Raw genomic sequence first — 17,247 nt, 5'->3', positions numbered from 1 at the left:
GACTTCGTGTTGGGGATTTGGTATGGCTGTCTTCTCGTTATGTTCCTATGAAGGTCTCCTCTCCTAAGTTCAAGCCTCGCTTCATCGGTCCTTATAAGATTTTGGAAATCCTTAACCCTGTGTCATTTCGTTTGGACCTCCCAGCGTCGTTTGCCATTCATAATGTGTTCCATAGGTCTTTATTGCGGAGGTATGTGGTGCCTGTGGTTCCTTCTGTTGAGCCTCCTGCTCCGGTGCTGGTTGAGGGCGAATTGGAGTACGTGGTGGAGAAGATCTTGGATTCTCGCATTTCTAGACGGAGGCTTCAGTATTTGGTTAAGTGGAAGGGCTATGGTCAGGAGGATAATTCCTGGGTTGTCGCCTCTGATGTTCATGCGGCCGATTTGGTTCATGCCTTCCATGTGGCTCATCCTGATCGCCCTGGGGGTTTTGATGAGGGTTCGGTGACCCCTCCTCGAGGGGGGGGGGTACTGTTGTGAACTCTGTTTTTGGGCTCCCTCTTGTGGTCACAAGTGGTACTGTGTGAGTGCTATCTTTGGGCTCCCTCTGGTGGCTCTTTTTGTCATTCTGCAGGTCTGTGGCTGGGATCAGCTGTCTCGTTATCTGCTAGTTGGTTTCCTATTTAGTTCACCTGGACTTTCAGTTGTTGCCTGCTGTCGATGTATTCAGTGCTATTTTGATCTCTCCTGACTACCTTCGTTATCAGTCTCTCCAAGAGAAGCTAAGTTTCTGTTTGTTCATTTTTTGCTCATCAGTGTTCAATATGTTTCTTGGTTTATTATGAGTTTTTGTCCAGCTTGCAAGTATGTGGTTTCCTCGCTTGCTGGTAGCTCTAGGGGGCTGAGTTTCTCCCCTCACACCGTTAGTTGGTGTGTGGGTTCTTGAACTCTCAGCGTGGATATTTTGTATAGGGTTTTCTACTGACCGCACAGTTTCCTATCTATTTTCTGCTATCTAGTATTAGCGGGCCTCATTTGCTGAATCTGTTTCATTTCTACGTTTGTATTTTCCCCTTACCTCACCGTTATTATTTGTGGGGGGCTTTCTATATCTTTGGGGTTATTTCTCTGAGGCAAGTGAGGTCTTTGCTTTCTCTCTAGGGGTAGCTAGTTTCTCAGGCTGCGTCGAGACGTCTAGGAATTTAGGCACGTTCACCGGCTACCTTTAGTGTGTGCGGTTAGGATCAGGATTGCGGTCAGTCCAGTTACCACCTCCCTAGAGCTCGTCCTATGTTCAGTTACTTAGCTGGTCAGTTCTGTGATCCTCAGCCACTAAGGATCATAACAGATATGTAGCTGTCATTGCTGCCTCACCCCAATATTTCTCTGGTAGTTTGGAATCCGTCAGCCTACATCTTATCATTTCTGTTAGAGTTCTGTTTTTCCTTTCTGCTACTCCATTTTGTTCAGGTGTGTATGGAACCGTTTTCTGGTGTTTTATTCCATTTTGTCGTAAGTAGTCTTCTATTCTGTGACCTGTAAATTCACCTCCATTATCACTTCTGATGACAATTGACTTCCTTTGAAATTTGTTACTTGATCTTGTTACATAGTCTACAAGTTTATCAAAAACTTCACTTTTGCTTTTAATTAAGTATGTGACTGTGTATCTTGAGTAATCGTCTATAAAAGTCAACATGTATCTATTGCCTCCTGATGTAGTCACTTTCATGGGTCCACATACGTCAGTATGCACCAAATCAAGTGGTCTTTTGCTTTTCATCTCACTTTCTTTTGGAATAGATATCCTTGTGGCTTTGGATTTTATACAACATTCACATCTTATGGTAATTGAGCAATCTGATATCTTTAAATCTTTTGTCAATTCTTTTCTCTGTAGTTCCCTTATACTGTCAGGGTGTCTATGTCCTAGACGTCTATGCCACATGTGAATACAGTTTTTGTGATCATGTGTACATACCTTCATCTGTTCGTTTGGTGTGTCAAGATGATATAATTGTTCATCTGCCTTGACTTTGGTTATCACCTTGTTTCCTGCAATAATTGCACACTCATTGTCTTTGAATTTCACTGTAAGGGTACTGTCACACAGTACCATTTTGATCGCTACGACGGTACGATTCGTGACGTTCTAGCGATATCGTTACGATATCGCAGTGTCTGACACGCAGCAGCGATCAGGGATCCTGCTGAGAATCGTACGTCGTAGCAGATCGTATGGAACTTTCTTTCGTCGCTTGATCACCCGCTGACATCGCTGGATCGTTGTGTGTGACAGCGATCCAGCGATGTGTTCGCTTGTAACCAGGGTAAACATCGGGTAACTAAGCGCAGGGCCGCGCTTAGTAACCCGATGTTTACCGTGGTTACCAGCGTAAACGTAAAAAAAACAAACAGTACATACTCACATTCCGGTGTCTGTCCTCCGGCGTCTCAGCTTCTCGGCACTGTGTGAGCGTCTGCCAGCCAGAAAGCGAGCACAGCGGTGACGTCTTTCCGGCTATGGCGCTTACACAGTGGAGAGAAGCAGAACGCCGGGGACAGACACCGGAATGTAAGTATGTACTGTTTGTTTTTTTTACGTTTACGCTGGTAACCACGGTAAACATCGGGTTACTAAGCGCGGCCCTGCGCTTAGTTACCCGATGTTTACCCTGGTTACCGGGGACTTCGGCATCGCTCCAGAGCCGTGATTGCAACGTGTGACCGCAGTCTACGACGCTGGAGCGATAATCATACGATCGCTGCGACGTCACGGATCGTGCCGTCGTAGCGATTAAAATGGTACTGTGTGACAGTACCCTAAGTCCTTTTGCTGTTAAACGTTTCACAGATAATAATCCGCCTTCCAATTTGGATACAACACATCTTGTACAAGTATCTTTGAATCTTGCCCGAACTTATTTGAACAATTTAGCATACCTTGTCCAATACCTTCTGCGGTTATTTTGCTGCCATCTGCAAGATAAATGGCTTCTTTCTTATCTAAATCAAGATCAGTAAAGAAATTCTTGTCACTTGTCATATGACTCGTTGCTCCTGAATCAATAAACCAACCAAGTGATGATCTCTTGTCTGTTACTTTAAATGTGCCATTCCAATTATTCTCACATGAATTGGAAATTGTGTTTACTTTCTGTGTATGCTTTTTATGTTGTAATTTTTGTTGTTCTGCTTTCCATATGGTACAGTCTTTCTTTAAATGACTGTTTTTCTTACATCTGAAGCATTCTCTTGTCTCTTTATTATGGGGTTTTTTGAATTCTGTAGCTTTAAGAGCGTTTTCACTGTCCTGTTCAGTAGAAGAATCATTTCTTTGTTCTTTTCTTCTCTGATATTCATCTATTAGTCTTGTTTTCACAAAATCTAATGTAATGTCAGTTTCTGGTCTCGTCTCAAGGGCATTTATCAAGGCTGTATACGAATCTGGTAAACTGCACAACAATATAGCTGCTACATGACTTTCTTTAACATCTTCACCGATAGATCTTAGCTGTGATATCACTTCCATCATTGAGAATATGTGCTTCTGCATATCATCATTTGCACTCAATCTCATACTGTAAAGCTTTCTTAATAAAAATAACTTGTGATTCAAGCTAGGTCTTTCATACAGTTTTCTTAATGCTTCCCACATTCCCTTAGCTGTTTCTTCATTTCTTATATGTATTAATTGAGCATCATCCACTAATAAGCTAATAGTGGCTTTAGCTTTTCTATTCTTCATATCCCATGTCTGATTATCTTGATCTGGTCTTGCTGTAACAATTACTTCCCATAGATCATCCTTAGATAACAACATCTCTACTTTGAATTTCCATAACTGATAATTTTCACTATTCAGTTTAGCTACTGTAAATTTCAGTTCTGTGTTACTCATCATCTTTATATAGTCTTAAGCCCCCGTCTCACTAAGCGAGATCGCTAGCGAGATCGCTGCTGAGTCACAAGTTTTGTGATGCAACAGCGACCTCAGTAGCGATCTCGCTATGTGTGACACGTAGCAGCGACCAGGCCCCTGCTGTGAGATCGCTGGTCGTGTCGGAATGGCCTGGACCTTTTTTTGATCATTGAGGTCCCACTGGGTAGCACACATCGCTGTGTTTGACACCTTACCAACGACCTCGTTGACGACTCAGACACTGAATCATCATAATAGCTCCCATGTGACATCGTTGTACAGGTCGCTACAGGTCGCTGGTGAGATGTCAAACAGTGAGATCGCAGCTTCGATCGTTGGAAGATCTCACTCTTTGACATCTCACCAGCAACCACATAGCGACGCAGCAACGATCCCTGACAGGTCGTATCGTTGTCGGGATCGCTTTAGCGTCGCTAAGTGAGACGGGGCCTTTACTTGTTTAGAGAGTTGTTCTGAAGATATTCTCCTGTATGTCCATCTCCTGGGAGGATGAATTCCTCTGTCACTCTGTGTCTGGATTTAGTTTCTTCTGTTTACAGAGCTTATCTGTGTGCTCCGTTGTTATCTGGGGTTATAAACCAGGATCCTGCTGCCTTGTAGTGCAGACCTGTAGTGTCTGAGGTGTCTGGGCCCATAACCTGTAGCAGAGTGTGTCTTCTTGCAGTCACGCTGTAGTTAAGGTACCGTCACATTAAGCGACGCTGCAGCGATAGCGACAACGATGCCGATCGCTGCAGCATCGCTGTTTGATCGCTGGAGAGCTGTCACACAGACCGCTCTCCAGCGACCAACGATGCCGAGGTCCCCGGGTAACCAGGGTAAACATCGGGTTGCTAAGCGCAGGGCCGCGCTTAGTAACCCGATGTTTACCCTGGTTACCAGCGTAAAAGTAAAAAAAAAAAACAGTACATACTCACCCAGCGTCCCCCAGCTTCCTGACAGACTGAGCTCCGGCCCTAACAGCACAGCGGCTTTCACTTTCACTTTAGGGCCGGTGCTCAGTCAGTGTCAGGAAGCAGACGCTGGGGGAGGTATGACGCTGGGTGAGTATGTACTGTTTGTTTTTTTTACTTTTACGCTGGTAACCAGGGTAAACATCGGGTTACTAAGCGCGGCCCTGCGCTTGGTAACTCGATGTTTACCCTGGTTACCAGTGTAAAACATCGCTGGTATCGTTGCTTTTGGTGTCAAACACAACGATACACGGCGATCGGACGACCAAATAAAGTTCTGGACTTTATTCAGCGACCAGCGACATCACAGCAGGATCCTGATCGCTGCTGCGTGTCAAACTAAACGATATCGCTAGCGAGGACGCTGCAACGTCACGGATCGCTAGCGATATCGTTTAGTGTGACGGTACCTTTAGGAGAGCTTCAATCAGCAAGATATCTTGAGTAAACAGTATTTACTTCATACTGGTAAACATGAGATACAATTCAGTGTCACACGTGCACACTGAGGCATAATACATTCATGAAGAATAACAGGAAGAATCAGGAAGTAAGAAAAACAACCAACAACAGAGAGTTTCCCTCTCCACATTACAGCAAGTATATAACTTTACACACTATCGCCATCTGCTGTCTGGTTAGTGTAAAGTCCTCCTTTCACTTATAATAAGTCCTAATCTGTTGCATATGCCAACAAATCTTCTCCCCATTCAGGTCCCTACAATATTGGATCCTCTCAGTGGAGATCTTCTATATAAGAGAATTCTCCTGAGTGACCCTACAAGGATGGATAGGGACAGGGACAAGATGGCGGAGAGGATATTACACCTCACCCTAGAGATCCTCTTCTGGCTTACTGGACAGGTGAGAGATTCTGATGGCGTCACATTACATCATTCTTATCTATGGGAATAACAGATGGACAGAACTGGAGAGGTGAGGACTCTGGGAATGTCTGCAGTGAGGTTTATTAATGTGTCTCTCCATAACCAGGATTACACAGTAGTGAAGAAGACCTCTACTGAGCGTTTTCAGGCCTCTTTGTCTGAGGGATGGGGAAGACCCCTGAGCCCAATCACGGGGCCTTCACCTCACCCCCTGATACATGAGGACATCAATGACCAGAAGATCCTAGAACTCACCTACAAGATGATTGAGCTGCTGACTGGAGAGGTGACACTGCTGGGAATGCTGGGACATTATACAGTAACGCTATGGAGGGATCGGGGGGATGACTGTATCACTGTATGTGTCAGGTTCCTATAAGGTGTCAGCATGTCGCCGTCTATTTCTCCATGGAGGAGTGGGACTATTTAGAAGAACATAAAGATTGCTACAAGGACATCAAGATGGAAGTTCCCCAGCCCCTCACATCACCAGGTAATACACAGGACTAAATACACATGGCCTATAATTATCTGCATGTAAAGAATGAATTCAGTCCCTGTATGTGTTTCTTCCAGTTCTATCCAGTGAGAGGACAACACCAGAGAGATGTCCCCGTCCTCTTCTTCCACAGGACTGTAAACAAGAAGATCCCTATGTTCCTCAGGTTTATCAGGTAGATGGAGAGAAGATATCATGAGGTCTCCCCTATGATGTGTATAAGGCTGTGAAGGTATTGTGATCAGATTTGTTTTATCCCCCAGTATTATACACTGAACTGCCAATTTATTAGAAACACGGACACTTTCTTTATTGAAACTTTCCTGTATAGAAAATACTAATAACTAGTGTAATATAAAATAAAGTGATAATTTTTCAACCTGAAACCACATTAGAATGGGAATTTTGAGCACTTCACCTAGGCATGGTTGTCAGGGAAATTTTGAAAAACTCCTAACCTCTTCAGATTTCTTGTCAAAAGTATTAGTACTGAGAACATTATGAGTGAGGGAAAAAATACAATGAAAGGGGATCCACAGGACATACACGATTTGTTGAGGAAGATATCAATAATATCTGAGGCAGTGACCAGTGTTAGGCTGGTTTCACACTTGCGTTTTTTGCCGCTGCGTTTTAGTGCTAAAAAACACATGTGGTTTTTTTTCTATACTTAACATTAAAAACGCATGCGTTTTCGGCAACACATGCGTTTTTGACGCGTGCGTTTAGTTGCAGAAATGCAACCTGTACTAATTTCTAGCGGCGTTTTTTTGCCGCAAAAACCCCATGCGTTTATTCGCGGCAAAAAAATGTATTGTTGTCTATGTAAACACATGCGTTTTTAAGCACATGCGTTTGCATGCGTTTTTAAACGCATGCGTTTCTATACAAAAACACAAGAAAACACAAAAAAAAACAAGAAAACCCTAACCCTAACCCTAACTTTTGGGTTACTAGGGATCCTAACCCTAACCCTAACCCTAAGGTTATGATCCCTAGTAACCCTAGGGATCCTAACCCTAACCCTAGGGATCCTAACCCTAACCCTTAGGGTTAGGGTTAGGATCCTAACCCTTAGGGTTAGGGTTAGGATCCCTAGGGTAACGGTTAGGGTTAGGATCCCTAGTAACCCTAGGAATCCTAACCCTAACCCTAACCCTATGGATCCTAACCCTGACCCTTAGGGTTAGGGTTAGGATCCTAACCCTTAGGGTTAGGGTTAGGATCCCTAGGGTTATGGTTAGGGGTAGGGTTAGGGTTAGGGGTTGGATCCCTAGGGTTATGGTTAGGGGTAGGGTTAGGGTTAGGGTTTGGATCCCTAGGGTTAGGGTTAGGGTTTGGATCCCTTTATCACCTTGATGGTGTGGGGTGGCTTATCAGTGACCTGGTGACCAGGACATTCTTCTAATAAAAAGCTACCCCTAACCCTAACCCTAGGGATCCTAACCCTGACCCTAACCCTAGCTAATTCTATTAATAGTGGGTTTTCTGGTTGATTTTGATGATTGGCAGCTGTCACACACTTCTCAGCATGCGTTTCAAAAACGCAAATGCAGGAAAAAAAGCATGTAAACGCGTCAAAACGCTGCGTTTTTTTCTCTGCATGCAAAAACTCATGAGTCTAAAAAATTCAGCGTTTGCATGCGTTTACATGCGTTTTTTCACCACATGCGTTTTTTTTTTTAAACGCTGCAGATCAAAACGCAAGTGTGAAACCAGCCTTACATGTGAGGGTTGCTGTATGTTCCCCCAGAATGCGCAAGGAGGCATATTGAGGCCATGGGAGTGCATTGCAGTCACAGGCGTAGCTGTGATTGCAATGAAAAATAAAAGTGAGTGTTAGTCTTGGACAAGCTATTTGTCCAAGGCAGATTTGAGAAAACCTGCTGGACTTTTGTTTTGAAACAGACTGCAGGATGGTAGTGTGGCAGTCCGTTTCCTTCCTGACCTGGTTTTCCATGTGGCCGAAGGCTCCAGGTTCTTTGGTTAAAAGCCCTGCCTTAAAAGGTTTCGGTGTGTCAGGGTCAGACATGCGCGAAACTCGCACGAGTCTCTCATGTCAATACCAGGCACTGCTGCCAGCACTCAGGACCGGAGCGTGCGGCTGAATTGAAATACATGCAGCCGCGCGCTCCTGTCCAAATGCCGGCGGCAGTTCCTGATATTGACGTGCGAGAATCGTGCGAGTTTCTCGCATGTCTGACCCCGGCCTTAGTGTCAGTCTGGTGTTTGCCAGAGTGCAGTGCAGTCGGCTCTGCAGAGCTCCACCTGTGTGAGGCAACACAGGCTAGTGGAGCCAAACAGCCAGGGGAGCTGAGATGCCTGGCACCCACAGCGTACATAGTGGTGCAATCGCCCACGGCAATTGGTCTTGGAGGTGAACTGGCGTGTTTATTGGCTGCAAACCGGAGGATATCGTGTACTGTGTAATGCTGTGAGTTGGACATTAATGCTGTGAGTTGGACATTAATGCTGTCAAGTAAACGCATTAAAGAGACCTTTGTTCGGAACTTTGCTGGGTCACTGCATCATCACTGCAAAGTGTGGATACAGCTGCACTACAAATTGTAGGTGTTGTAAATTTTAACTGACTACAGGACTGGTGTCCAACTAATGTGTTTGAAATCACTAATCTTTCCTTGGCACAGATGGGCTATAACATCAGATGAACAGTTCCTGTGCCACCATCTATCAGGTGTCATAATTTCAGGCTGATGGAGGTAGCGTAATGGCGGGGGACTTTTTCTTGGCTCATCCTGGATCCTTTGTTATCTCTGGATGGATGTTTGGACATTAGGGCTTACATAAGCATTTTGGCCAACCAAGTTCATCACTTCATGGCAGCTGTTTCCTTACAGTAGAAGGACAATGCACCATGACACAATGGTCCAGTAGTCATGGATTGCTTCCAGGAATATTAGAGAGTTTTTGTCGCTTCCCTGGACTTTATAGTCCTCATGTTTTAATCCTATAGCGCATCTTCATGATGAGATGAAAGAGACTGTTCACAACATATCAGTATCTCCATTTTATTTGCGGATTGGCCAATAATCCCACAGAATTACTTCTTCCTCTAGTGGAATCTATTACAATCTGAATTGCTGAGGATCTGAAAAGACAACGTGGGTGTCTCTAATAATGTGGCCATTCAGTGTGTGTTCTATACTTGGTGGAGATGACAGGGTAAAGCTGATCATAGAGATTAAATGTTGTCTGGATCTGCCCCCAATTTTCTGGTTATGACTTTTTCATCTTTCTCTGACTCTTAAAATGTTTCTTTCAGGGTAAATATCTGCCCCATATTAATACTACAGAGCCATATATGAGAGGTGATGAGCGGTTTAAAGAGGAGATTCCCACAGATAACCGCACAGGTGAGTATAACCTAAAAAACAATCGGTGCCAGCAGCGCACATCGGGTTGGCTCCATCCCAGAGGGAACACAAATCCATTATGGGTATTTATTTATGCGCCATGATTGTGCATATAATAATATATGATTATTAGTCTGTCGCCTCATTGGGGGACACAGGACCATGGGTGTTATGCTGCTGTCCACTAGGAGGCGACAGTATGCATAATCTGAAAAAGATTAACCATGGCTCCTCCTCTGCAGTATACACCCCTGGACAGCGTCAGCCTTCTCCAGTTTTTGCTTAGTGTCGCATAGGAGGCACATCTAAAAAAAAAAAAATATATTTTTCTTTTACTTAGTTTTTTTCCGACGGATTACAGATGAAGAAAAGTGGGTCTCCTGTGAGACTCCCGACATGGCTCCTTCCTCCACCCCCTATTACGAGTTGCCCGGTTGAAGTCGAGATAGCTATTCCCCATGTCACTCCTTCCCCAGTCCCTCGGGTGCTGGTTCGAAGTCGAGACCCCCCCCTCCTTCCCCAATTCCTTTTGGTTTCTGGGTTGAGGTCGAGGCAAGGATAAAGGCCCCTGAAGGTGACAACAGCACCCTCCCTAATCCCCCTCTGGGGGCATTCGGTTGAGACGCCTCAGGTAGGGCCTGTACAGGCAGCACTCTGCAGCTCCCAGCAATGGGCCAGCACACTGAGCCTGAATCCAGGGACCCCAGGCCAGCTTCGGGCACCTGTCGCGGCCGGGTGGGAGTGCAGGCAGGCATGGCACAATAGAGACTTAGGGCTCCCTGCGCACGTCTCTGCTGCAGCACCAGCTCTATACTGCCTCAGGGGGACCCCTCACAGGGCCCCCCTTCCACTTAGAGCCCCACCGCTATCCTGCTTTTAAATCTGGGGGGTCCGGTTCAGATCTGACCCCCTCCCGGACTTTCGCGCCGGCCTGGAGCCTTTCTGGGCATTGGGCATCTAATTTAGGCCGCGGCTTCGACCTAGCAGAAGCCGGCGCCTCCTCTCCGCCCCCTGGATGACAAATATGACACTCTACGGTGTTATAGAAGGGGCGGATCAAGACAGAAAGGATGCGGTTTTACACAGCTTTGCCGCCTTTTTTTTTATTTCTCAGCTTTCCGCCCCCTTCTCCCCCTTCCTCTTCTCCTCGGCGGCCATTTCTACTGCAGCAAGGATTAACCCTTCATCTACCGGTCAGCAGGACCAGGCCAGCCAATCTCCGGGGGGCACAGGACTGTGGATCTTCGGCGCTGGACCTAGGGGCAAACTGGTGGGGTAAAATCACAGCTGGGTTGTTTTACTCAGCTGTGAATCCATATTCCCTATAAGGCTCCCCTATAGGTTCCTCTGCATAGCTACCCCTGTAAGGTCTTCTGCATACCCAGCCCTTCTGCCCTATGCCGGGCTCAAGGTCCAAGAGAACCAGGCAGGACTGTTATTATGCATTCTGCACAGTCTGCAGGACCGCTCTCCCCAGTGGCAGCATGTACCAGCACTGTCAGGACTGCACTCAGACTACTGTGTCAGATCCCCAAGAAGCCCCTGCCAATGCTTCGATGTCTAATGCCACGCCGGAATGGGTCACTCAGATGTTGCAATCTATGACGCAGTCTATAGATAACCTAACCTCCACATTGCTTCAGGCTCTGCAGAGTCATGCCTCGGCTATGACAGTTACCCAGAAAACGGAGAGCTGACTCAGGGACAGGACGACCCTGGCACATCCACGTCTATGTCAGGACGCAGGCGGACCCATAGGTCAAGTCCATCTGCGTCATCCCATAGCACACGGTCATCCACCTCTAGGGAGAGACACCGTAGTTCCAGGTCCTCTAGACCGTCCCCTTTCAGGGGCAGACAATGCAGATCTCCGCAATCCCCGACCAGAGAAGGCCTCCGCAGCAGGGGATGTCTCAGTGATACACAGGATTCGGAAGGCATCTGTGACTCCGACTCAGACAAGGAAACGGGGGGGTCCCTGATCCCAATCCCCCCTAGCAATACAGTGCTAGTTAAGTGCAGATAGCTCAACCCTCAGGGACACAGAAGACCGGCAGGTAGAACGCATGGCTCGTTCAATTTTCGAGGCTGCCGGGGCATCCCTGGCTCCCGCGTTCGCTTCAGTTTGGGCTGCCAAGGTCATTCTGGCCTGAGCCAAAACTTTACAAGCTGGCCTCCCAGCATCTGCTCCTGAGCTGTCGGACCAAGCTCTTTAAATAGCAGTCGTAGCAGATTACATTCTTCATGTAGCTCTGGATTTAGCAAGGGGTGTAGCTGGGATAGCATCAAACGCCATCACAATTCGGCGTATTCTCTGGCTGCGGGAATGGAAAGCGGACGCAGCCTCAAAGAAGTCCCTCATGCACCTCCCCTACCTCAGTGGGTGATTTTTCAGTGAACAGTTGGACACGATGAAATCCAACGCCACCGTGGGTAAGAGTACCTCTCTTCCCCAACTGAAACCTAAACGCACTTACAAGAAGCGTAACCAAACTCGATTCCGATCCTTTTGGAACTCCTCGGGCTGGTCCGTCTCGCGTCCAGCTCAAAATTGTAACCGTTCCCCACGCAGGGACAACTCATGATAGACGCAAAGGTCGGACAAGACCTGGCAGTCAAAAGCAGGCCAGTCTAAGCCCAGAGGAGGAAAATCTCAGACTTTGACCTCATCATGACTCATGGACTCCGGAAGACACCACACCCGTAGGCGGCCGACTTTTGCTCTTTCATCAAGTCTGGCTCGATCTCTCCGGTTTGCCATGAGAGTCCTCGGCAGGATGGGGGCAGCAATAGAAGCAGTCCCATTTGCCCAGTTTCACCTCAGGCCTCTCCAACTAGCCATCCTCAAGTCCTGGGACAAGAATGCTTTCTCTCTCGACAGGGGGTTTCGGCTAATGTCGTCAACCAGGAGGTCCCTGCACTGGTGGCTCAAGCCAACCTTAATGCGAGCCTGAGGGGTTGGGGTACAGTGCACCTACACCATAGGGCAAGTGGTCCCCAGTGGAAGCAACCATGCCCATCAACATCCTGGAAATTTGTGCCATCCTCCTGGCATTGAGGGCCTTCCATCACTTACTGGCAGCCTCTCACATCAGAATACAGTCGGACAATGCCATGGCTGTGGCATATGTGAATCACCAAGGGGGACCCGCAGTACTCAGGTGATGCGAGAAGTGTCGCACATCCTCCACTGGGCGGAAGACACGGTCGGTTCTCTCGGCGGTCCACATTCCGGGTGTGGACAACTGGGAAGCAGACTTCCTCAGCCAACAAGGAATAGACTCGGGAGAGTGGTTTCTCCATCCCAAAATTTTTCGCCAGATCTGCCATCGCTGGGGGACCCCCGGATGTGGACCTAATGTCATCCCACTTCAATGCCAAGGTCTCCAACTTCATGGCCAGAGCACACGATCCGCGGTCACTCGGAGCAGACGCAATGGTTCAGGACTGGACCCAGTTCCAGCTTCTGTACATTTTTCCACCTCTCCCCCTGATATCCAGAGTGGTGAGGAAGATCAAGCAAGAGGGAGTTCCAACCATCCTAATCGCACCGGACTGGCCCAGACGTACATGGTACGCCGACATCGTACAACTTACAGCAGACGCCCCCTGGCGCCTCCCCGATCGCCCGGATCTTCTATCACAAGGCCCGTTCTACCACCAGAACTCAGGGGCCCTCAATTTGAAGGTGAGGCCCTTGAAACCTGGGTTCTAACCCAGGCAGGGCTCTGGCCGGACGTCATTAGGACCATAAGACCATGATCAGGGCACGGAAGCCAGCCTCTGCCAAGATCTATTACCATACCTGGAAAGCTTTCTTTACCTGGTGCAAATCTTGTGGCCAGACCCCATTCCCTTATTCCCTCCCCAAACTACTTGGTTTTCTCCAATCGGGTCTGGAGGCCAGGCTGTCCCTGGGCTCGCTTAAGAGCCAGGTATCAGCCCTCTCAGTGCTTTTTCAAAGACGCATTGCTACCAAACCGCAAGTAAGGACATTCCTTCAGGGGGTTTCCCGATTGGTTCCCCCCTACAGACGACCACAAGAAACGTGGGGCCTCAACCTGGTCCTGACAGCATTGCAGGTACTACCCTTCAACCCCCTTAAGGAGGTCCCGCTCTGCCTTCTATCCCAGAAGGTAGTTTTCCTGGTGGCAATCACCTCGCTACGCAGGGTGTCTGAACTGACGGCACTCTCCTGCAGACGGCCCTTCCTGGTTTTTCACCAGGACAAGGTAGTTCTCCATACGGTCCCATCCTTCCTTCCGAAGGTTGTGTCCAGCTTCCACCTCAATGAGGAAATTTCACTGCCATCCCTTTGTCCAGTCCCGGTTCATAGAGTGGAGAAGGCTCTGCATACGCTTGACCTTGTCAGGGCATTGCGTATATGTGTCTAGGACTGCATCCTTCTGGAGGTCTGATTCTCTTTTCCTTCTTCCAGAAGGCGGCTGCAAGGGTCTGCCAGCTTCCAAATCTACCCTTGCCAGGTGGATCACATCCACCATACAAGAGGCCTACCGCCTTAAGAATTCTCCTCTTCCAGCCGGTATTACGGCACACTCTACACGGGCGGTAGGGGCCTCCTGGGCCATTTGGCACCAGGTTTCGGCACAAGTGTGTAGGGCAGCCACTTGGACTAGCCTTCACACGTTTACTAAACACTACAGGGTTCATACCCAGCCCTCAGCGGACGCGAGCCTGGGCAGATGTGTCCTGCAGGCGGCGGTGCCCCAAGTATAGGGGCCTGTCTGCACAATATTACGTCCATTGCTTCCCACCCAGGGACTGCTTTGGGACGTCTCATGGTCCTGTGTCCCCCAATGAGGCGACAGAGTAAAGGAGATTTTTGAGTACTCACCGTAAAATCTCTTTCTCTTAGCCTCTAATTGGGGGACACAGCTCCCACCCTGTTGCCCTTTCCGGGCCATTGTTATCGTCGAGTTCTCATTGTTTTCTTGAGCTCGTACATGGTTGCCTTCTTATAGGCATGGTTATGTTATTCATGTTACGTTCCTCCTACTGCTTTTGCACAAAACTGGAGAAGGCTGAAGCCGTCCAGGGGTGTATACTGCAGAGGAGGAGCCACGGTTAATCTTTTTCAGATTATGCATAGTGTCGCCTCCTAGTGGACAGCAGCATAACACCCATGGTCCTGTGTCCCCCAATTAGACGCTAAGAGAAAGATTTTACGGTGAGTATACAAAAATCTCCTTTTCTTTGACATGTTCGGGCATTTAATCTCTTGCACATATCTGGTCAGTTTACATTATCGGTTTTGCAGCACATGATAATTATTATTATATTGCATTATATGGTGATCTGCTGCAGACTTCTGCAATGTCCGATACAACCCTGTTTTTTGTAAACTTACTACTATCCATTCTGATCATTACATAGTATATTTTTCCTCTAATTAAACACGTGGATTATGTGTCTGTATTCCTAAATCTTAAGCAGATTTTGGTTCCCTTCCTCATTTTTGTACAATCATGTTCTTTCATTCTGACATCTTCCCTCTTGCATCCAGTGATTTTCTTTTTTTTACACTACACTTGATCCATTTTTTTTACTTTATGTTTTGTTCAGTGGAGGAGGACAACTGTATTGAGTGGCGCAGAGAGACTTAGTAGGCCCAAAATAAAAAAGTAGGCTAAATGCAGTTCACAATTGGTAACAGGAGTACACAGGCGGCATAGCTTTGTTCAGTGGAGGAGGACAACTGTATTGAGTGGCACAGAGAGACTTAGTAGGGCCAAAATAAAAAAGTAGGCTAAATGCAGTTCAAAATTGGTAACAGGAGTACACAGGTGGCATAGCTTTGTAGAGTGGAGGACAACTGTATTGAGTGGCGCAGACAGACTTAGTAGGCCTAAAATAAAAAAGTAGGCTAAATGCAGTTCAAAAATGGTAACGGGAGTACACAGGCGGCATAGCTTTGTTCAGTGGAGGAGGACAACTGTATTGAGTGGCGCAGAGAGACTTAGTAGGCCCAAAATAAAAAAGTAGGCTAAATGCAGTTTAAAATTGGTAACAGGAGTACACAGGCGGCATAGCTTTGTTCAGTGGAGGACAACTGTATTGAGTGGCGCAGACAGACTTAGTAGGCCTAAAATAAAAAAAGTAGGCTACATGCAGTTCAAAATTGGTAACAGGAGTACACAGGCGGCATAGCTTTGTTCGGTGGAGGAGGACAACTGTATTGAGTGGCGCAGAGCCTTAGTAGGCCCAAAATAAAAAATTAGGCTAAATGCAGTTCAAAATTGGTAACAGGAGTACACAAGCGGCATAGCTTTGTTCAGTGGAGGAGGACAACTGTATTGTGTGGCGCAGAGAGACTTGGTAGGCCCAAAATAAAAAAGTAGGCTAAATGCAGTTCAAAATTTCTAACAGGTGTACACAGGCGGCATAGCTTTGTTCAGTGGAGGACAACTGTATTGAGTGGCGCAGACAGACTTAGTAGGCCTAAAATAAAAAAGTAGGCTAAATGCAGTTCAACATTTGTAACAGGAGTAAAATAAAGTGGGCTAAATGTCGGACAAAAAATTGTTCATAAATAAACAGGTGGCATAGCTAGGTACAGGGGTGGGCTCCTCTGCTGAGTAGCAGACAGTGGTAGTTGGCACAAAGTATTAACTGGTCTAAATGGAGGCCAGGGCCCCTGTATATTTTTGCTATCATCTATCATTTCAACAAATTTGTATTGGCAGTGCCATTGAAGGATTTAACAGCACAGACTACACAGTGGTGGAGCAGGGAGAGGTAAGTTTTGCAAGTGGTAGAGCACTGTTCGAGCTGGGGGGAACACTCTCTCGTGGGCGGCGGTACTGGCACAGGGCCCCTCATATTACGACTGTGGGTCTGACGTTGGTTGTGCACCACCACCGTCAGAGACACTTCATTGCACTATGAGGGACCCTGTGCCAGTGCCGTCGCCCAAGAGTGGACACACCCACCTATCCAGGCAAACGGCACTCACACGGGTGCTTGCGCCAAGTGGTGACCACAGCCCTGTGGGGGGAGTCAGCCCATTTAGGGAGGTATAAAAATGGCCTATGGTGGACATTCAGCAGCTGCAAATGGCAGAATTGGAGCAGTCAGTAAGAGGAGGCCAAAAGCAAGACATTTTTCAGGCAAGCTACGTGTCGGCAGGGGAAGGTGGGGGAAAATAATTTGAAATCCATGATTGGTTCATTTTAATGAAGGTTAGATCATCAACATTTCGGGTAGCCAGACGTGTCCTTTTTTCGGTCAGTATTCAACCAGCAGCACTGAAGACTCTTTCTGATAGCACACTAGCAGCTGGGCAAGCGAGCTCCTGTAATGCATATTCTGCCAATTCAGGCCAGGTGTCTATTTTAGATACCCAGTAATCAAAGGGGAATGACCTGTGAGGGAGAATATCGATAAGGGAGGAAAAATAGTTCGTAACCATACTGGACAAATGCTGTCTCCTGTCACTTTGAATCGATGCAGCAGTACCTCTCGTGTCTGCGTACATTGCGAAATCACTCCACAACCTGGTCATAAAACCCCTCTGTCCAACGCCACTTCGGATTTGTGCACCTCTAACACCTCTGCCATGTTGCCCCCTACGGCTCATGTGAGAACCATCACCGCCGCTGTGTGCTGGGAATGCCTGAACCAAACGGTCTACA

At 47.2% G+C, this 17,247-nt stretch overlaps 1 protein-coding gene across 4 annotated transcripts in view; it reads left to right on the top strand.

Moving 5' to 3' along the window:
* LOC143767243 (uncharacterized) overlaps nucleotides 1-17,247 on the top strand; it is a 60,005-nt gene that overhangs the window by 26,964 nt on the left and 15,794 nt on the right. For all 4 annotated transcript variants that reach the window (XM_077255437.1, XM_077255436.1, XM_077255439.1 and 1 more), the window contains 5 exons: nucleotides 5,550-5,699; nucleotides 5,829-6,008; nucleotides 6,092-6,215; nucleotides 6,299-6,396; nucleotides 9,505-9,595. In XM_077255437.1, the coding sequence (XP_077111552.1) occupies nucleotides 5,550-5,699; nucleotides 5,829-6,008; nucleotides 6,092-6,215; nucleotides 6,299-6,396; nucleotides 9,505-9,595 (643 nt within the window). The remainder of the gene's footprint in view (nucleotides 1-5,549; nucleotides 5,700-5,828; nucleotides 6,009-6,091; nucleotides 6,216-6,298; nucleotides 6,397-9,504; nucleotides 9,596-17,247) is intronic.

The sequence above is a fragment of the Ranitomeya variabilis genome, chromosome 4 (assembly GCF_051348905.1).
Source record: "Ranitomeya variabilis isolate aRanVar5 chromosome 4, aRanVar5.hap1, whole genome shotgun sequence".
In the NCBI taxonomy this organism is placed as follows: Eukaryota; Metazoa; Chordata; class Amphibia; order Anura; family Dendrobatidae; genus Ranitomeya; species Ranitomeya variabilis.
Note: the sequence above shows the minus strand (reverse complement) of the source record. Positions and strands in the feature narration are given on the sequence as shown.